Below are 17,816 nucleotides of genomic sequence, written 5' to 3'. Positions count from 1 at the left end.
CCCAAAGAATTTTTTTGCTGTATATGTAGGCTCTTATCCTGATTTAAAATATGTAATTAGTTTTTCAGTAAGGCTGCACAGTTTTGTTTTGTGCCATAATAATGTGTAAAGTACTATAGTTCGTTTCAGACAAATTTTTTGTGCCATTAAACTTTTATGGTTCTGAGCCATCAATGGCTCATATTGCTGCAAGTTAACTGTGGAATGCAAATAACTGTCAAGAAAGTGCATATTAGACATTTCAATGGGCAAGAAAAATTGTAATATGAGAATTTTCATAATCATCAGTTGAAACTGATTGCTTTCTTTAGATTCATGATAACTATCTATACAGGTGATATCAAGTTTTAGAAAAGATATTAGCATTCTTCACATGTTTCCAGAAAAGATATTAGCATCCTTCACATGTTAAGGGAAGACGTGGGACCCGATAGTGAAATATATTAGTATTAGGCCTAGAAACATGATTTTTTCAGGCAATATTCAGCTTTGTACACTGATTGAAACTATGTAATTACATTTTCTTTTTATCAATCGAAAAAAGAGCTACAACTATTCTTATTTTGTGAATTTGGCTTGTGACTTGCATAAAAAGTAATGCATCAAAAGAGCTATAATTGAACCTGTGTATTGCTGAATATTCAAATACTGCAAATATGCCATTTCATGCTAGTATCTAAATTTTACCTAAAGTTATGAGGTTTTAATTTCGCAGTCTCTCATGTAGGCTACTGGTACTTTGTAGCTCTGAATTTTCACTGGTGATTTCTGGAAAATGTCAAAATGTTACAATATTCCTAAACACTTTATCAAGGTTTTCTTGCACACTTCAATATCTTAGCATTCAAACAAAAAAAAAAAATCATGAAAATCGAATCAGTATTAGTGACATGGGGCTCATCACAAAATTAAAAACATGCAAAAATCTTTATTTGAGAAAAACGCCGAAAATCTGAAAAAGTTGTGAAAATGAAAATTTCATGCATGAAAGCCACAGCACTTGTGTTCACAATCACTCAGAAAGCCCCTACGGAGCAGGCTTTTTCTTGTGCTTCTTCTTTGTGGCTGCCTGGAACGCTGCTGAAGATGCACGTTTCCTCTCCGAGCCAACGGCACGGTGATAGTCTTTCTCAACCGCTCGCTGGTTATCTGTGCATGTTTGATCTCGCTACAGTTCACGCAAAATAAGTGAACTAGATTCCTTGTTCCCTAAGTTGAAACTTAAAACAGCATCTGCCATGGCAGTCTCAACGGAAATGAAGCGTTCTTGTCCTTCAGTGAGACGCTCCAAATGACCGAATGCAAGGTTTCATTCGCATTCTGCGTCTTCCCTCTGATGCATCTCTGCAGGAGCTTCTTGTCGGACAAGCGTTCATAAAAAGGACGCAGTCATAAACAGGACGCAGTGCATTGCTCACAGCCTCTGGCAAATTGTACTTGCTTTTTGGGATGGGCTCATTCCTTGCCATGGCTGCATTATGCTTGCACCAAGACTCGGGGCCGTGTGGACAGAAGCTGTGGTTTGATTTCGCGTCAGTGGATGTCACATGATGATACGTAGCCCACACAGTCTTGTGCATCTCATCCACATTCCCAGAATGGGATTTCAAAGCCCAGCCGTAATAACACGTCAATTTTGTGATGAGGTCACCCGCGAGGCGGCCCTTGCCACTGGTGTGCTCGCTGCTGTCCCCTTCGTGCTTCTGCACGAGGTTTCGAAGCGCATTCCGTATGCGCTTCTGCGCATGGTTCGAGCAGTTTTCTTTTTCAACATTTATGAAGCCGTACACCTTAGCTTCTTTGACAGCACTGTACGATTGGCTGTCACCATCACAAAGCATGGTGGTGTACCTAAAGCGAAAGGGACCGCTGAAATACAATCATTGCTGCCTCTACTTTCATTTGGCCAGCCTTGCATGAGGTATTTTTCTGGCATGTATGTTTGGCTTTTCATTCAGAGTATTCTGGGCTCTCGGGTTTTGGACCACATTCACAGCAGAGGCAAAAATTAGAAAGCACAACATAGTCTAGCACATAACCTGAAAAAACTTCTATCACAGTGGCTATTCCAATGTGAGAGATGTGTCCTCTTGTGTGCCAGCTTCCATCAAAAGAGATGGCAATACTTTTGGGGTTGCCAAAATTGAGGTCCTTGTAGAGGCACTTTATCACTGTGGCACACTTAGTCAAATGTTCGGCACAAGCTCTCGTTGCTGCTGGCTGAAGTTTCATTTTCAAGTCTTGGTACTTTTTCGTGTGAAGGCCCCGATGTAAAACACCGATAGTGGCAAAGATGTCATTCAGAGCTTTCTGACCATTCCCAGTGCTCTGAACCGCATGCGCCATGTGAAGGTTGATTTCGAACGGGTTGCAGTTACTGCGGCCACCAACCAGTCGCGAGCTCCATTTCGAACCAACTTCTCCACAGTAGCTGCAGTGAAACTTCAGCTTAACGGCTACGCCTTACTCACGCGCGTCGCGTTCGATGGTCAACTGACCATGGCGCACTCGGTAAGCAGAATCTTCAATTAGTAAACTGTTCACCATGTCGAGGTCAACCATAGTATACGTCAGGGCCAACGAACTTTCGGTGCTGCGCTGACTTGCGAGAACACTCATTTTGCGATCGGTTACCGAGACAGAGGAAAGTTCCGCTGCTTTTTGCTGGGCGCGATGCTCGATGAGTTCTCAGTCAGCCGATGTCAAAAATGTCAGTCTATTCTCGCAGCTCAATTGCACATACTTGAAGTACTCCAGGCAGCGGTCGCAGTCCCTGCCACGGTTTCTCCGGCTGTGAGATCTGCTGCAGCAGCATTCTCTGCTGTATTAATCACAAGCGGCGGTGTTGTTTTCTGGTGCCTTGTTGAAGTATCACCGCAATCAGCTGATTCCGACGGCACCATGGTCGCCATCGCGATCGCTCGTGTAGCAACGCCGCTTCGTCGCGGAATTCGTTGCGCTCTTCCGCCAAGATCTGCAGATATCTTCGTCGACAGTTGCGATGATTTATAGTTCTCTGATCGCGTGTCGCCACTGGTAGAAGTTGTAGCGATCGAAGGCTGCCTTTGTGTCGGGCTGCTGCAATACGGCGACTGCCGGTCTCCTGTCCCGTTCGGCTCTGCCGACGTAGCCTGCGCTGGCTGCGATGACTCCTTGGGTTGCACAGCACATGTTTTCCATCCCTTGCCGAATTCGTGAAGTGTGCGGAACTTTCGAGCACGGTTTGGCATCTCGATTTCAATCGCAAAACTACAAAACTTTTGAAAATTACGGTGACAATGCGCGTGTTTGCAGCCGCGCGTGCGTGTGATCACCAGTGTTTTCAGTCCCCGCGCTCCAATCGCAAGCCGCTGTTCACTCACGTAACTACTATGGACCAATGATACCGCACGGTTTTGTCGCTTGTTTTTGCCAGGTAGCGCAGGCTGGATGCAGCATTGAAGGTTCGTTCCTGGCGGGAAAGTGAGCTCAACAGAAGCTCTTTCAAACGAGACTAAGATGGCCGCGATCCGATGAGTGGTTAGCGCGACCCGAGCAACGCAAAAGGAGGCTGCTTTTGGCGATTTTGTAAGCGAAACGAAGTGCTGGGATGAATAAACACGGCATTTTTTGGCTCGACAACGCGTCATTTCGAGTTCATTTTTCGCTGGCAGGTGCGGGATGATATGAAGATAACGAAAATCACCAAACTGAAAAATTGATTTTTTTGCATTTTTTCGTCGCCAAGGCCCATGTCCCCCCTTAAAGGGAAATCCGGTGCATTTCGAACTATGCAGATGTAATGCCATTTTAAAATAGCATGGACAGCCCTGTAAAAGCTAGGTTGGTTCATTTTGTCTAGACACTCATCATTAATTTTAATTAAGCAATGAGCATTGAGTCAAAACAGAAACAGATACAAGGATCTGCTCCGTCCTCCGTTGTGGGTATCGGATGATGTCACAAAATTTACTACACACCGCCACGGCTGGCCAAGGTGTAAGCATAGCTCTCACGCTTCTTCTGACGCGCGAAAAGCAAGTTGGTGATGTCATGTGACGTGAAATCAAGCTGTGCCATTTTGTCTGAACTTACCAGTGACAAGTTCAGCAATGATTGCAGCTGCTATCTGAAGGTAAAAGAATCGCCTTTTGATTTTGACCCGCGGGCGCATGAAGCAGCTGACTTGTCCCGAATCGATCTCCTTGTTGTTGCTTAATAATGCGTATGCTTGTGTGAGACAGGACATAATGACGACTAACGTGTTGTATGCCGCTGACAAAACTGAACTGTGCTCGTGTCGTCGCCTCGTAGAAGAAAGCGCACTCTGCATCCGTCTGCTGGACAAGGGGGGGGTTTTGTATGGGACTTACGTCACATACACAGGATAGCCTGTGTTTACAAGTGTGATTCCAGAACTGGCTATTTATTTTTAAAATTGGTTTTCAAAAAGACTAAATTAGTTAAAGCTGTATAACTTGGCACATATCACCATGGTACAGACAAGAACACTTATTGAAATTGGTGAATATCAAAAACCACCTTTAATTTCCACTTTAAAATATCTAGACGAAATTTCCACCTGATCTGGCTATCAGAAATAGAATTACCAAGAACATGTCTAAACTCATTTAGTCACTTAAAAATGGATCATAGCGGCTTATACAACGGTGCAACTTATATACAGTCAAAATGGGGTTTGACGCCGCGACTTCGGCAGCCTAGATATCCCCGTGCACCCCTCTTGCGATGCACAGGAACCGCATTTTACAAAAAAAAATAAAAATAGTGGTAAATTATTGTATTTACTTGCGTAAACCTTGCACTTTTTTATTGTGAAAAATCGATGAAAAGTTGGGGGGTGTGAGAATTATGAGCAGAAAATTTTTCGCGAAAGTGTACAGAGTGAATACACTCAAACCTTGTTATAACGAAGTTGAAGGGGAGCCACAATTATTTTGTTATATTGGTTATTTCGTTATATCGATTATAACAGTTCATGCCAATGTATGCGCAGATGGGCGCACATTTATAAAAGCATGCAAAGGAGGAAACTGCCTCGCGGCCCGATGTACACTACCCGACCATGCGTGCGACGGAAAATAAACACAGTCGAATCTCACTAATCTCAACACGCTTAATTTGAACTTCCGAACTCACGCTGCCGTCCCTTCAAAGCTATGTGTATTCCAACGGGCGAAAACGCCCTGTAATTCGAACACGCAAGCACTTGGGACGGTCAATTCGAACATACTGCATTCCGAAAATGCTCTCAGCACCATGCCCAATCTCGCAGCGGCACCTCTCAATGCTGCGCGCAGAAGGAAAAAAAAGAAAAAGAAAGAAAAGACTGTGGCAGATTGTTTGCTCTCTCTCAAATGCCGGTCTGCAATGCACCTGTACCACGCTTCTTCATGTCCTTCTTGTCTCTGTGTCGTCGTTTTGTTCTCGCGCTATAACTATCATCATGACAGGTACAATTTCGAGATTACAGCAGCCGCGGTGCGATACATCATTTTGTGGCGGTGCTGCTGGCCATACCTGCGATGCGAGTATAGCGGGTTCGAGGATATGAAAACAAGGAAAATGGCGGCATCGCTGGTGACTTTGGGTTGGAGGTTAAGAGTAAAAAGTTTGGTAAATCGGATACCGAAGGCTATAAGCATCCTGAATTTTAAACTTTTTAATACATTGGCTCTATGGGGAACTTGGAGAAATCAGATGTCGACTGTACTTAGAGCATACAAGCTGGTATTGCAATCTTTTATACTTTAAAAATGATGAATCGATGTGAGGGTGTTATGTTCATTCAACCTTCAAGTGGGGCTTCGCTGCAGTGCGGTTTACCCTTGATAGACGTTACGGCATAGCAAACGTCCACTGCAGCGAAACCACCTTTAGAGGGGTCGCATGCAGACCAATATACACCTATTCGTTCATGGAATATTTTGAAATTTCTTGGAATTCGGATTCGAATCAAGGTGAATTTAAATACAGTAATATTTCTTCAATATTCGTACAAGCCTAGTTTTTAGTGTCCACCTTGTGCTCTTGAAAAGCAATTTTAACTTACTTCAAGTTTAAGTACAATCTTCAGTTTTTTTGTGTGTGTAGAAGAAAAGCCAAACTTGTGAAAGAAAATAAAAATGAAAAATATGTACTATTAGAAAACCATTTGCATTTTTTGACTTGCCTGTCCTATTAAGTTCCTCTCTTCACATGTTTAATACCTAACTGCCATGGCCACATTTCCAAGGAAGTGAAATGTGAAAGCACCCGTGTTGAAAAAAAAAAAAAAAATCTCCGATGGGGCATCTTATAATTTAAAGGCCTCCACTTTAGTAATTCCCCTTGTATACTACTGTGCAGCTTTAGGATTCAATTCAATTAACTTCAAAAGAATACTGTTTAGTTGAACTTCATCTTCTGAATGCAACAAATTCAAATAAGTTCTTCAGTTGTGCATTGAGAACATTCCAACATGATTGTTTGAATGGGCAAAGTGATTGCATTTGCAAGCAAGCCATGGGCATTCTTAGGCATGCACTGCTGTGACTGTTGCTTTGCTGGAACCCTCTTCTTTTTTGCCAGGCCTCGAGCACTGTTGCCACATTTCGATGGGGGTTGAAATGTGATCTCTTTTCAGTTTCGGTACACATAAAAAAAACCTGAGTTGTCCAAGTTTCTCTGGAGTTGTCTGGTGTCCCACACGTCGATGCACCTCATAATCATACCACAGTTTGGATACCTAAAGCTCTTGGATTTTCTTAATGTTTTTTGCCAGGTGTGGTTCAATGAATCGTGGCTTGGAGCAGCAGTGGATGGTCAGGAGAGCTTGGAACCCCCTATTAGTGGTGGCAGTGGTTATGCCATTGCCCCCCATATCATCTACCTTGGATGGCTGCAGCCTCAGAGTCAGCCACCCCTCAGGCGTCGGCGGCAGGTTGGAAGCTCTTCGTGGCTTGCAGAGCTCACTGATTCTGTTGGCAACGTTGACGCATTCAAGGGAGTGCTGCAAGACTTTAGGGTAAGCTGGTCTCAATGAGGCCCTTGTCATACTTTTCCTGCGCACCACATCGTCATTGTGCATACTCAGTTCAGCTGTCTTAAATTCTATGCAAATTGCAACAAATGTCTGCATTTCATATTTCTTTCAATTCAGTGATGCAAGAGCTGTGCCAATTGCGCCAAACTGCCCCAAAAAACAAACGCCCGCTCAAAACTTCAAGAATGTGCATTTGTATATATACATGTGCTTGTACAAATACTTGCCAACACATATATATATGTGGTCTGACCTGTCCTTTCCCCTTTTTGAAAATTTTCACTTCTGGGTACAGACCTGGGTGCTACTGTGGAATAGCATACTTCATTGATGACCAAGCAATGTGAATCTCCTGTTGCTAGCTACTTTAAAATAGTTCACAGTTGTCAATCTATTGGCTCTTGTTCAGTGTTGAAACAGCAGCAAATTATGTTCTGCATACCAACCTATATAGCTTTCAAAGCACCTAACTTTTACGAAATTTTGAGTGAGTACATTGTCCAGCACTTGTATAAGGTGTTTTATGTAACAAAGAACAAAGTAAAAAAAAAAGCTGCAAATAATGTAGTGCTAATGTAGACCTTATGTAGGTCTTGGTGTACTTCTAAATCTTCCATTTAATATGCAGCTTCACTGCCATGAAACCTAATTAGTGCATAGCCAACACCACCTAGACTACAGAAGTCCTTCCCGTGCCCTCCCCTCAACAGGCTGACGTCACCATAGTGAGATCGGCGGCGGATTGAGAGGAGGTTAGGAGAGGTCGAGAGAGCCGACTAGAACGACGAAAGAGCGACATGGCTTGTCATGGCTTACGGCTGCGAACTAATGTGCAGCCGATTGCATGTTTTGGCATTTTTTTTTTTCGGACAAGTTGACAAAAACTTGTTCTTGTCGTCTCTTCCTTCGCTAAACAGGTGTTTTCTTTATGCTACATGGCTGCATGATATATTTTACAACAGGCGCTGCATTTCAGCTTTTAAAACTTTCAAGTTTTGTTTGTAGCAGAAAGTGTGTTGTGCTCTGGCAACATTGTGCTAAAACCACATTGTTTGGGTTATTTGGTGGCAGTCGCAAGCAAACGAGCTGTCTCTGTCTTGCAACTCAGTATTGCTGTTACGTCATGTATTAACAACCCAAGGACTATGCCCGGTTGTTGTTGTGCACCGAATCGCAATTCTAATTATGCCGGAAGACCCACCGTTTGCGTCTACAGGTTCCCCGCCAACGCCTTTAAAAGAGCAGTGTGGACACGCGCCAGGCCGCGTAAGGACTTTGCACCATCCAAGTTGACATTGGTAAGGAAATCTGCCTTTTCTTTCCGTTCAGTTTGTTCTCGTAGTTGCATTTGCTGTCGCCTAATTATGAAACTGCTCACCATTTCTGCCATTGACCTAAATATAACATTCTGTCTGTTTGCAGCTCTGGGAAAAGCACTTTCACCCAAGTGACTTCGTCACCTCGACGAGCTACATGGACACAATCACTGTCAAAGTGATTGAAGTTCTGCCTAAACTCAGGCGTCTAAGGCCTGGAACTGTTCCAAGCATTTTTCCTGGCTGCCCCAAATATCTTTCTCAACACAAAAATGTGGCTCGCGAAGGCCTGGCAGAAAAACGAGCTTGTATAGAGGCCAAAGCATTGCAAAATGCATTACAAGAGTCACTCATCACACATCAAGAGGAAGAGAAGAAGCAACGCCATCTCCTCTTTCGAGGACCTTTTGTGTCGCACGAACAAGCTTTTGGTGGGAGACTTCTGGAGCAAAGTGGTTGTGAAAGGCAGTGTGTGGTTCTTGAGCATTTAGTGTGTTGTGCTGTAGTTGTATGTGCCGATCTCTGCCTCAAAGTATACTTTGGAGAGACACGGATTAAAAAGGTAGGCACCGTTGTGTTCCCCGTTTCAATTTCATACATTACACAACTGGGTGTTACACTTAACTGCATTGAAGAAATTGTAAAATGCTCCCAAAATGATGAGACAAGTGTAGAGCTTCTTTTGTGCCATATATTGGCACACTTAGAAGAACTGTCATCATTACAGTTTCCATCTGACTGGCTGGCAGAAGTGGTGAAGTTTCTGAGGCACCAAGTTGAGACTGTTTTGAATAATGGAGCGAGGTATCCAGCCGAATTACTTGTTTTTGCCAGTATTATGTTCACAATATCACCACACGCTTACAAGTTCATGTGAAGTACATCGCAGTTGAGGCTTCCACATCCAAACACTATTAGGCATGTTTGTGCCGCATACAGCATTAGTCCTTCATCGGAGCAACAATATGATTTGTACTTGTTGTATGCAAAAAAATGGCATCAGCACTGGAGGACCATGAACGGACTGTAACGCTCATGATAGACGAGATTCATTTACAGTCCTACTTCAAATATAGAAGTGGTTTCGTCACAGGTGCAGCCACAAACAGCAACATTGCTGCAAAGACAGCGTACGTGTTCATGATGCAGAGCCTGTTGTCTTCCAACAAAGATGTTGTGCATATTCTGCCTGTCACAAAACTCGATGCAAAAGACTTTCACTGTGTTCTCAAACACCTCATTATAGAGCTAGAAGATGCTGCACTTCGAGTGATCGCAGTCATTTCTCACAGTAATTCCATTAACTGCAAAGCAATGTCTTTTCTTTCTGATCCCCCCAAATTTAATATTGTCTATGCACACTTATATAATCCTGCCAGACCTTTGTTTTTTTGTCTTAGACAGTGTTCACATTCTCAAGTGTATCCATAACTGGCTTATTAATCAACGCAATCCAGGGACTTGCATTTTTTTCCCCGATATAACTGAACTTTCCAGTGATAGACAAGTGTTCACAGCATCGTTTGGCACTTTAGGCAAGGAACACACACAAAAAAAAGCAATGAGCTCTTGCGGTTGGCCTCCACGTTATCTGTAAAAGTGCTAAATTTATCCAACTTGAAGCGCCACGATGTCGATCTCGTCCTGAAGATCTCCAACCTTTCAAATATTACAGCACTCACTAGTTCAAAGTAAGCTCAACTTCAACATGCCAAAGGCACAGCTGAATTTATCCGTATCATCATGACATGGTGGAATATTGTAAATGTCAAAACTCCTCACAATGGACAGCGCCTGTACGACAGCTTTCAAGAGCCAATGAGAAGTCTGTCTTCCCCTCAGATCGATTTCCTCAACAGTGTAATTGACTGAGTAGACTTTTGGGGAAGTCTAAAACATGATGCAGGCCACCTGACTCGTGAAACACACAGTGTATTTCGCCACACTTGTCATGTCCTTGTAGAAGTAACCCGCTACAGTCGAACCCGGGTATATCGAACTCGCCAAAAAACATTTATTAGTTCGATATATGGCATAATTCGATATAGGCCTGGTATAGGTTTTGACACAAAGGCATATAACAAACTAGAAGAAAAGTACTTTATTAATATGGTGGCTTACTTGCGTGCCCTACTGTGGAACAAAATAGTCCCGGATTTTTTTTCTGTGTCAACGACTTCGCTGCCTGCGACAGCACGCATGCCTTCACGTTTTCCAACGAGTCGGAGCAGCTGAGGCTGCAACCTTCCACATTCAAGCAATAGCGCCGGACCAACGCAAATGCACTAATCACTTCGGAGGATGTAGGCAATGGGCCGTCGTCGATTTCTATATTGCTGTCGCTTTGGCTCATGGTCGGCGCGACGTCTGCAATGTAATCCTCATCCTGTAATTGGCCCATGATAGGGACATCATCATCCGCACTGACGAACTCGTCGAATGTCGATCCGTCGATAGCACCCAGGAACTCTGCCAGCTCGTTCCAAACATTGGCGGAAACACCTGCGGTGTCTTCAGTGTTGTCAGAATTTAGGGTGTCATCATCAGGCATGCAGAAGCCGGCATGCCTAAAGCAGTTCTGGATCATCTCCTTCTTGACATCTGTCCACGATCTACTCAACATACAAATAGCTCCGAGCAAGTCGATCTTAAGCTCTCTGCCAACACGAAGGTTCTGCAGCAGCCTCTCCACCAGGCGCTTTCGATAGCCGGCTTTCATTGCGCGTATAACGCTTTGATCCAGTGGTTGCAGTACAGACGTAGTGTTTGGGGGCAAAAAACACAGCTCGATGTTGCTGAAGGTCGTACTGCAGTGGTGTGATGAACAATTGTCCACTAGCAGGCATACCTTGCAATTTTCGCCTACCAACTCATCATTCCACGACGATAGCCATCTGCTGAGAAGCTCCCCGGCCATCCACGCTTTTGAGCTTGCTCGGTAGGTAACTGGAAGCGACAACGCATTTCGAAAATACCGCGGTACTGTGCTTTTCCCGATAACCAGAGGTCGAAGCTTTTTCGATCCGTCTAAATTAGCTGCCAACAGCACGGACACACGAGCTTTGTTTGTTTTGCCGCCACTTGTCTTGTCGTCACGACACGCAAGTGTCTTGTTTGGCAACATTTGCCAAAATAGAGCGGTTTCATCCGCATTGAACATATCTTGGGCTCTATATCTTGCTGCGATATCTCGCCAGTTTTCCTTGAGCCATTTTTCTACGCTGTCCAGATCCGCCACTCTGCTTTCACCTGTTCACCTGTAACAGCTTTGCCAATGATGTCATGCCGTTCTTTGAACCGCTGAAGCCAGCCTAAACTGCCTTGGAAATCATTCCTGCCAAGCAGAAAAGCAAGGTCCTTGGCTCTCTGCTCGATCATAGGGCTGGACACCGGGATGTTTCGCGACCGAACGTCCACAAACCACTTGTAAACAGCCGCTTCAGCATCTTCGTACACATCAGCGCGCACACGTCGGGCGCCACAGGCACCTGACCTTTTGTCCGACTTGGCCCTGATGTCTGCCTTGTTCTTCAGGATAGTACTCAAGGTGCTCCTTGGAATTTTGTACGCGACGACGACGTCGGACTTCTTTTCACCGCGCTCAACCCGATTGATGATTTCGAGTTTCGCGGCGAACGGCAAATTTTGCCTCTTTGCGCAAGCCATGATGACAGCATGCCAATACAGTTCACAAAGCACCAACAGGCAACACCACAGACCACGCTGAATCGGCAGCAGCAGGCACACAAGAATAAAGAAAGAAAAAATGGCGCTCACTTCTACTGCCTCTACGCCTCGCCTCGGAGAAAGCACGACGGCCTTTGATTGGCTGTAAGCGCTGCGAGCGGGCCAGGATCATTTCTTGGAGGGGGGTGTTTGCCCGCGCACAACCGGGTCTAACCAACTTTTTCTAGGGTGGCGCCGGCAGTTTTCTCCACCACCGCGAGGGAAAGCAACTTGCTGGGGCACTTTTGAGGCACATGGAGTTTGATATATCAGTTGTCGTTGCCATTTTCGTTCGATAAAACAGTAACTTTTGCTATATATTCTCAATGTAATCTTACTGTGTTTAGGATTTTGTTCGATATACGGGATAATTTGATATAAACGGGTTCGATATAGTCGGGCGCGACTGTACTGCATTGAAGAGCTCGGCTTCTCATATGTGTTGCTGGGGAAGTTTCAAATCGACTGCCTAGAGGACAGATTTGGGAAATATCGGCAATTGTCAGGAGCGCAGTATCATGTGTCTATACGGCAGATATCCTGCAGGGGCGTCTGTGCAAGCAGGCGTTTGGTGTGTAGCGACACCACAGACTTGACCTAACGGAGAACTTCGACCTCTCCCGCGCTTAGCCATGCGTGGCTAAGCTGTGTCCGGGGAAAAGCGGATCCTGGGGGTTGAGTCGACGCCAGGCGCTCGGACCTTTAAGGCTCCCCTGGCAGAGGCAACACACCCCTTTGGCCCTGGCTTCACGTAGACAGCACCCCTGGGCTGTCCCACCCAGGGGAAATCGGCAGTTGCCTTTTCCTATCTCTCTCCCCTACAACTTCGTCTTTATCTCTCACTTTTAGTCTGTCCTGTCTACATCTCTCTTCTGTTTACTTCCGGCTCTTCTTGAGGGCAAGGGTTAACCTTGTGTGTTCATCCCACCTTGGGATGCCTCACATCAGGTTATAGTGGCGATGTACAGGTGGCGTATGCAAGCAATTTCTTCATGTCTTGCAGCGTCCCCTCGTTGGACTCGGTAGTGGGTGGCTGCCACCGCCACTGAACACACTCCATATTTTATGGCCAAAAACTTCCAACACTCTATTGATCGCTGCCCTGAAGAGGGCGCGCACTGAAGCAAGCTTTCAACTATTCCAACTCAACAAAAACAACTTTCCACGCTACCAGGTTATCCACAGTGACACACCAGCAAAACCTGTCAGAAAACTTTCACCGTTCCTAGTTTCAAGGTGCCTAATATACAAACTTGGAACAGGTTACAAAGCAACAAAAATGGCCAGTGGTGACCTCTTCCGCATAAGAAAGAACCAATGCATAGGGTAAATTTAAATTCACATTCACGGACTGTTTGCATGCAAAAAAACAGGTAGTGAACTCTATACCGTTTCGGTGCAGTGAAGCCGATTACCAGGCCGATTTCACCTCTATGACGTCATGGTGGCGTAGTGAGGCCTTGTGTATTTAGGTGGTGTTGGCATAGCAAAAGCAACCCAGCAATTTCGTTAGCAATCGCGCGCTTGCCACTGCCTCGGCAATCGTGAGGTGCTGGCACCCTCTCTTGTGTAGTGCAGATATCAGCCGCATATTTCAAAGGTGTTTTTAGCAATTTTAGGCAAACTATTGCAATTAGTTCTTGGTTACTTGTGTAGATTATATAATTTAGACCTTAGATTATTTTGCTCTGGTTTTAAGCATTGTCTGAAATAGCTGAAAAGTTAGTGACAATCATTTGGAGCAGTGTATACTATTTCGCCACCCACCAAAAAACAAACAAAAAGTGCCACCCATATTCTTCAGTTTAATAAATCCCCTGAATTTCAAGGTTGCCTGCTTGGCAGATCTATATTTGAATTCACAGTCCGTCAAAGAATTTCACCAACGTGGCAAATGATAATGTGGACTTTATTATTGTTTGCTCAGTGAGGTGGTTATTCAAATAGCAGTGCTCATCTTTACTCTGCACGATTTAGGTGATGTTCAATGGTTAGCACGTACTCCTTTATTTGAAATGCAATTTTTGTTTCTATGCTGCTCTAAATTTGGTCTTTTGTGATAAAAAATGAATGTTTTTTTCTCATAACCTGCTCCAAATTTACATTTGGCTGCTCCAAAAATTGCTTGAAATTCCGTCGGCTGTAGCACTCTTGCATGGCGGCAATCTTGTTGGTTTGATTTAGTCACATTCAACTACTTCGATTCTTACATATTTACTTTTTGTGATTGGGATGCCTTCTATAGCCATGCTCCTAGGGTGGCTACCCCAGCTATGAGTTTAAGAATATGCCGACGCATATATGATCACGCGACCAAATAAATGTTGCTCACTATTGCATGCAGTAAATCATAATATTTTTCATATTCTCATTAATTGCTTAAGCAGACAAAATTAATGTACGAACTACTGAAGCAATGAAGCTAGGAAAATATTTTGCTGAGAAAGTTCTAGATCAGTTTGCAAAACATACGATTAGATGCTTTCTAACTTTCTGTCAAGTGTTCGTGTTTTTCTGCTTACTTACTAATGCCCACGAAATACAAAATTATGTCAAATAAAGGAATTTATAGGGCTTTTTTCTGTGTTTCATTACAAGCTTATAATGAAAACTAATTAAAATATACCATGTGTGAGAAAGAACATGGAGAAACGCATCGCCATTGGCTGGCTCGCTCAGCTGTTTGCTACCTGGCTAAGTCTTGCTTGATGTTGCTGCTATCGTCTCGGTCGCTGCGTAATTTAATAAACCCTCTGTAAGAAGTGGTGGAGCTGCTGGGCTGTGAAAACCTGGTACTTCACAACCGAAAACTAAAACCAGCCTCTGCAATGCCAGATGGAGTACCAAATTAACCATGGAAAGAACCTGCTGCTCTGGTGCCTACATTGGTCTGCCCTGGCCCATCACGTCAACACGGCTCACCAATCTTCAGCGGTACAGAAGAGGAGGATGTTGAAGACTGGCTCGCTGAATATGAATGGGTAACCGTGATCAACCACTGAGATGACACGGCAAAGCTCAACTATGTGTCATTTCATTTGAGTGGCGTTGCCAGCGTGTTGCATCGAAACTACCTACGGGACTTCCCAACATGGGCTGTTTTCAAATATACATGACAGAGGTATTCGAGCGCCCCACTGTTCGCAAGCTTCATGCTGAGCAACGGTTGTGCGGTCGTACGCAGCAGATTGTTGAAACATTCACAAGCTACATTGAAGACATAGTCAACCTTTGTAACCGCGTTGATGTCACAATGGCCAATGCCGATAAGATAAGGCATATTTTGAAAGAGATTGAAGGTGATGCCTTGTAGATGCTGCTGGAAAAAAACCTGCTCACAGTGTTTAAACTTGTCAGTTTTTGCCAAAGTTTTGATGAGCTGCGGAAACAATACTCAGCCATCCGCCACTCTCATTCACAGGCAACTTCAATTTCGCGATTGGCAGTTTTTGCCAAAGTTTTGATGAGCTGCGGAAACAATACTCAGCCATCCGCCACTCTCATTCACAGGCAACTTCAATTTCGCGATTGGCTGTTGCTCCTTACAACTCACAACTCATCTCTGCTGCTACAGATTAAGGAATTCGTCCGTAAAGTGGTAGCTCGTCAACTTTTACTGATGCCGCTTGTTCATGACCGGTCAATTTCCCCATTGGTGCCCGCTCTCCAAAACATCATCAGCAACCAAGTTGCTGAAGAAGTCTTGCCTTCTCTCCATCAGGCTCTGACTGCTGCTCCCCTGACGTGCACCGCAGTCACTTCTAGGCCTGTGCTGCAAGGTTACAGCCTATGTCATCCGCCTATTTGCCCGCCTGACCAGTCGTACAGTACGCATAAGCCGACGAACCTTGGTGCGCGGAAGACAACTGTGCTATTTATTTTTATTGTGGCCTGGTTGGACATGTGGCCCATTACTGTCGCTTCTATGTACTGACCATCTCCAACAATCTACGGATTTCCTGCTACTTACGGGACACCACTCTCTTCTCACCACTCGCCTTCTCCCCGGTAACACATGTAGCATATGACCGCGTGCGCGCCTCTGTGCATGCACTTAAGTTGCTGTTGTGATCGTAGTGCCAGGTGGTGCCCATAACGCTCCGTGTGCAAACTACTATAGCATTTAGCCGCTTGTACTGCTGCTTAAAAGGGGGCAACAGGGCACCAACGATAGTGGTGGCTGTGGAGCTACGTACCTGTTGCTATCAGCAGCTGCTTCAGCTTACCGCTGCCATGAACTGCTGCAAGTTAAGCACATCGTGTGCACGTGAGACATTCGGGATTGAGCACTACAGTCAAGGTGCGGAGGGTTACTATATATACAGTAGCTAGCATATACAGTAACCCTAGGTACGCAAGTGGGCATGTCATGTATTTTTGTATTCGTAGGCATCGGTTGTAAGCAGAAAACACTACAGTCAAACCCCTTTGTAAGAGACACAGGTGTAAGAGACTAATGGGTATAAGAGACACCAGCATACATTGAAATAGTGCTTGATAAGAAAATGCATATGTGATACCCTGATTATAAGATACACCTCATATAAAAGGCAAGAACTGCTCCCTCATGCATGTTTTTTATAAAGGGGTTCAACTGTAATACCAAGTGTAAAATTATACAGAAAGTGTCTAATCAGACATATTGCAAATCATTACAGCTTTCTAATGGAAATTTTTCGCCCAGCTTTGGTGCTTTAGAACTTTGTTTCTAAACCTTGCCTAATTAAGCACTTGAGCAGAGCAGAAAAAACAGTGCAAGAAAATGCAAGTGGTGACACCACCTTGAAGTTCTCGTGCCAATCCCCATGACTTCATAATTTTGACGTCGTCTGGGACCTACGTCATTTCTGTTTGGTAAAATTGAAGTTCATTGTTCTAGAGGAGGCAAACTATGTAAAATACACGTTGAAAATTCTCGGCATCACGCATGAATATTTTGGTGTGAAAGGAATATCGTACTTTAAAACAGCAACGATGACTTGGTCTAGATTGATAACCTGCACTCTGAGAACTCTAATGCCGTAAGTCTGACTGTCATAAGTTCATTATTAGCGGAGAAAATCAAGCTCAAAGTTTCGTTTTAAAATTTCTTGTCGAAATCTCCACGCGTGTCGTCAAGAGCTTCTAAATGTCTTTTGGTACTTTCATGGCATTGGCTCAATGAAATTTTCAGAAACTTCATTTGCTAGGTGGCGTCTCTCATAATCATAGCGTGGTTTTGCGACGTTAAACCCCACAAATCTATCATTATAATTTGCTAGGTCTATGTCAGCCTCAGATGATAAAGTACTACAATTTTATCGATTAGAAGCTATGTAGGACCCACTAGTAGACTCCTTGAAAATCTGTGATGACACAGTGTTTGGTGCGAAAATCCTAAAGTGGTGTCTGCACGTGCATTTTTTTCCCTGCATTTTCTCTATCACCAAGCATCTTGTCACGGTAAGTGGGGTGCTTTCCCAATTGTGAAATTGTGCTTTACTGATATGCGAAAAATTATTTTGGTCTTAGAGTCCCTTCAAAGCTATAATGGTGGAATTAGCGACAGTTGTGAGAGTGAAGTTTATTGCTTCATTTTAGTGTCCCCTCAGCTGAAGCTAAAACACAGACAACAAAAGTGATAAGTTTTTTGATCTGCTCCTGTATTTGCATAGTGTCTTATAATCAAATTACATGTAAAACAGCAAAAAAAAAAATTCAGCCATGCTTTGAAGCACACCCAGAAAAACTGTCACTTTTAGTGCATTTAC

General features: G+C 44.1%; 1 protein-coding gene across 4 annotated transcripts in view; it reads left to right on the top strand.

Moving 5' to 3' along the window:
* LOC119160975 (cell polarity complex component crumbs) overlaps nucleotides 1-17,816 on the top strand; it is a 234,921-nt gene that overhangs the window by 167,100 nt on the left and 50,005 nt on the right. For 3 of the 4 annotated variants that reach the window (XM_075880257.1, XM_075880258.1, XM_075880259.1), the window contains 2 exons: nucleotides 6,764-7,006; nucleotides 8,447-8,902. In XM_075880257.1, the coding sequence (XP_075736372.1) occupies nucleotides 6,764-7,006; nucleotides 8,447-8,902 (699 nt within the window). The remainder of the gene's footprint in view (nucleotides 1-6,763; nucleotides 7,007-8,446; nucleotides 8,903-17,816) is intronic. The other variant, XM_037413268.2, reaches the window with a different exon arrangement.

This window comes from Rhipicephalus microplus, chromosome X (genome assembly GCF_043290135.1).
Source record: "Rhipicephalus microplus isolate Deutch F79 chromosome X, USDA_Rmic, whole genome shotgun sequence".
NCBI classification, from domain to species: domain Eukaryota; kingdom Metazoa; phylum Arthropoda; class Arachnida; order Ixodida; family Ixodidae; genus Rhipicephalus; species Rhipicephalus microplus.
The sequence above is the reverse complement of the archived record's forward strand: the minus strand, read 5'-3'. Positions and strand labels throughout refer to the sequence as shown.